The sequence below is a fragment of the Grammomys surdaster genome, unplaced genomic scaffold (genome assembly GCF_004785775.1).
Source record: "Grammomys surdaster isolate TR1022 unplaced genomic scaffold, NIH_TR_1.0 173, whole genome shotgun sequence".
Taxonomy (NCBI): Eukaryota; Metazoa; Chordata; class Mammalia; order Rodentia; family Muridae; genus Grammomys; species Grammomys surdaster.
This window is the reverse complement of record NW_021604621.1, coordinates 449,459-453,091: the sequence shown is the minus strand read 5'-3', so window position 1 is coordinate 453,091 and position 3,633 is coordinate 449,459. Positions and strand designations below refer to the sequence as shown.

General features: G+C 49.7%; 1 protein-coding gene across 1 annotated transcript; it reads left to right on the top strand.

Moving 5' to 3' along the window:
* Positions 1 to 245: 245 nt before the first annotated feature.
* Ripply1 (ripply transcriptional repressor 1) lies at positions 246 to 3,195 on the top strand. Its single transcript, XM_028767507.1, has 4 exons — positions 246 to 430; positions 1,714 to 1,789; positions 2,366 to 2,430; positions 2,914 to 3,195. The coding sequence occupies exons 1-4, from the start codon at positions 246 to 248 to the stop codon at positions 3,176 to 3,178; spliced, it is 591 nt and encodes a 196-aa protein (XP_028623340.1). The 3' UTR covers positions 3,179 to 3,195.
* Positions 3,196 to 3,633: the final 438 nt, after the last annotated feature.

Below are 3,633 nucleotides of genomic sequence, written 5' to 3'. Positions count from 1 at the left end.
ACCCCTCACCTCCATCCCTGACCCTGTTTACTCAACTGGGAGAGATTTCACACCCAAGAACACAGCTCTCTGCTCCAGGATCCCCCTCCCTAGATCTTTACCAGCATCCTGCATCCCCCATCCTTGCATTGTCTGAATAATTGATGACTCAAGGCAGGGCTTATAAAAGGGTCTCTAGGGGAAAAGCCAAAAGAGTGCTGAAGGTTCTGAGAACTGGAAGAGCTGTCTGGCTTGGTGTCCCAAGGATGGACCCTGCTGCCCCTGCTGCTGCCCCTGCTGCAGCCCCTCTTGTGGCCCCTGCTGCTGCCCCTGCTGAAGCCCCTGCTGTGGCCCCTGCTGCTGCCCCTGCTGCTGCCCCCCTTGACCAGGCCCTGGCCCAAGCCCCTGCCCTAGCACAAATCAATGGACAAGAAGGTGCTGGGAATGAACGGTAAGTAGAACTTGGCCTTTGACAGTGTGACTCAGGCTGAGGGAGCTGAGGGCAAGAGAAGGTGTGACACCCACGGTGGTGGTGGCCCTGTTCTCCTTGAAGGGGAAGAACAACAGAGAGCCTCAGCCCTCTCTCTATACCTTTGGCTGGAAATATTTCCCCTCACTCATTACTCCAGGTATTGGAAGGGGACTGAGAGAAAGTGGGCATTGCCAAACTGAAAGACAAGTGGCCTGACCTTCTTGGGGTAGTTCATACAATTCACTGAGGGAACAGGAGAGGCTACTGTGGAAGATAGGCTTAATGCAACCTGGACTATGGGACCTAGATGGTGGCAGGTGACATAGAAAGAAAGGACCAAAGTCTAAAGAGGCCTTTGATTGGGGTGCTGCCTCTGTCCTGAGCATGTCACATTTGCTTTTCCTTGTCTCTGGGAGTCTAAAGGAGAGGCAACTGGCTCAGGAGTATTTGAGACCCTTTCTCCAACTAGGAAGATGGCAGGGTTCTGTTCTCAATTATTTGATATCAGAAGTAGGCAGGAAGATAGATGATACTCCTTATACAACTAGCATTCTCTCTCCCAAACAGTTCATGTTCACATTCAACAAACGTTTGCGCAAACCCCTCCTCGCACAAGACATTGTACTAGGAGTCAAGAGTTCAGATATACTCATACATAGCTTTCGGCATAAATGGGCTCAGGCAGACAACGACAAAACAGTCGCTAAGAGCAGCGATAACATTGTTGGAGCAGAGAGGAGGGGTATCTGTCACAGCCATGGCTCAGTTGTCAGGGGACAGAAGGTATCCTGGAGCACATGGCTTGTGAACGAAACTTTCTTTCTTTTTTTTTTTTTAAATTTTTTTGGATATTTTATTTACATTTCAGATGTTATCCCCTTATCCCATTCCCCCCCACCCAGAACCTCCTATCCCATCCCCCCTCTTCCTGCTTCTAATGAGGATGTGCCCTCACTCACCCTCTCACCCTCAAATTCCTCCATACTGAGGCATCTAGCCTTCATGGGACCAAGGACCTCCTCTCCCACATATGCCCAACAAGGCCATCCTCCCCTACATATACAGCTGGAGCCATGGATCCCTCCATGTGTGCTCCCAGGCTGGTGGTTTAGACCCTGGGAGCTCTGGTTGGTTGGTATTGTTGCTCTCCTCATGGGGTTGCAAATCCTTTCAGTGAGCCAAACTTTCAGAAGGTCACTTCTGTGATCACAGGAAGTCTGTGTTTAGGTCTTGTACCAATTTATCTCTTTTCTTTATCACAGAGGAGCTTATCTTTGGAGACCCTGGCTGTCCTCTATAAATGACCAGCCAAGGCAGGCAAGGAGTCTGGTGAACTGGGTGAGTTTGAGGCCCTGTGACATGTTTGCACAGACACTTAGAGTTGTGTCTCTTCTCAGAAATCCCCTGACTCCAGTCCAAGGATGTCAATCTGGGGCAGCATTTTGCCAACTCTGCTAACATTTTATCCCAACAGTAGCTCTGGGAGGAAGGCAGGGCCAAGGTTTCCATGACAAACAAGACTAGGAGATCAAAGCATAGAGTGGGTGAGGGACCTGGGCTGGACTCACAGTCATTGTATTGGGGAGCTGGTTCTGGGATCTAGGTCCTTTGGTACCTTGCCTCAGAGATCTCTTTTCTCCCTGAATGTTTCGTAGTCTAAGAGAACTCTGCTCCCCTGGACAGCCTCCAAATGGGCACTGAAACAGGGTCAGGAAAAAAAAAAAACCAACCCTCAGGACTCTTTCGACTTGTTTTCAACCAGATCAAAAACAGATCCCCTTGCTGTAGGGCAGGGCTGGGAGGTGGCTGGATTCCAAGGGGTGCCTAAAGTATTTTGGAGATCATCAAAACCTGCAGGTCTCTGACCTTTGATATGGGAGAGGCAGTTAAGTCACATGCTTTTGCTTTGGACAGGCTGCTGGTGGGACAACAACTGCTGAGGCCACCAAGGCTGACTCTGAGTTCCATCACCCTGTCAGGTAAGCTTCTGGCATTCAAGCTCAGACTGTGACAAATAGCCACAAGCACTGTGAATGTTCATGACAAGGCCGTGACGCAGGAGGAAAGAGGCCATGCGACTTAATAGGCCAAAGTGATTTTCCCCAGAAGCCCTCTCTGTCACTGAGCTTTAAGAATGAAATCCTGTGACTCCAACCAATAAAAGATTCCTTAATAGGAAAAGAAGTACTGGAGTGATGGGGTGATTAGCGAGACTGGCACTAGAGTTGAGAGGCTCTGGGGTGACTTACCCTCTACCTCAGTGTGGTAGGCCTGTCAGAGGAGATGTTCCTTCCTGGAACCATTTTGTAACAGTGGTAAAGGTTCTGTGCCAAAGCTCCTTCTTCCTTCACGGCAGCTAGCGACTGGCTTTATGGGTTGGCTTCCTTCTTGGCCCTATTCACCCCTCTGCATTTGAGAGTTGCCTTAAGTTAGGTGCTCTGTTTCTTCTCTACTGTTTACAGGCTCTACTGGCCTAGGTCCCGCTCCTTTGACTACCTGTACAGTGCTGGGGAGATATTACTGCACAACTTCCCTGTCCAGGCCACCATCAACTTATATGAAGATTCCAACAGTGAATACGATGAAGAAGACAAGGAGGATGAGGAAGATGAGGAAGAGGAATACTTCATTGAAAGTGAACCAGAAGGGTGTATGGGGGCACCTGCGGCTGCACCATACAAGGCCACAGCTCATTCCCCTGACCCACACTCAACCTGTCCAAATTGAAGCAATCCCAGTTATGCTTGGCAGGTTTCCAAGGGCATTGATTAGCAAAGAGTCTCCAGACACAGCTCTTCTGAATTGAAACCAGTGTCCTCAGGCTGTCTAGCTCACCCTGGCTTTCCTGATTGGCCGGCAAGTCTAGGCCTCTGGCATGCTCTTGGCTAGGGCTGCTCTTGTGCCAATAGTAGGAGGTTCCTCAGGCCTGGAAGGGAATATCGAAGGCTTGATTTCTGAAGCCCTCATGAAGTAGAGCAGGAAGGATGCCCTTGTACAAGAGAGCAGTCACTCCTCAGGGCCTTTTGAGTTTTCAAAGACACCAACACCAGTTACAAGCAATGCTAAGGCACCTGGATTGAAGGAAGGGAAGGAAAGGGGAGGGAAGGGGAGGGAAAGGAAAGGAAAAGGAATCTGAAGAATCTGCTTATCTGGGGACCTGCATCCCACTTTTCTGCTATTCA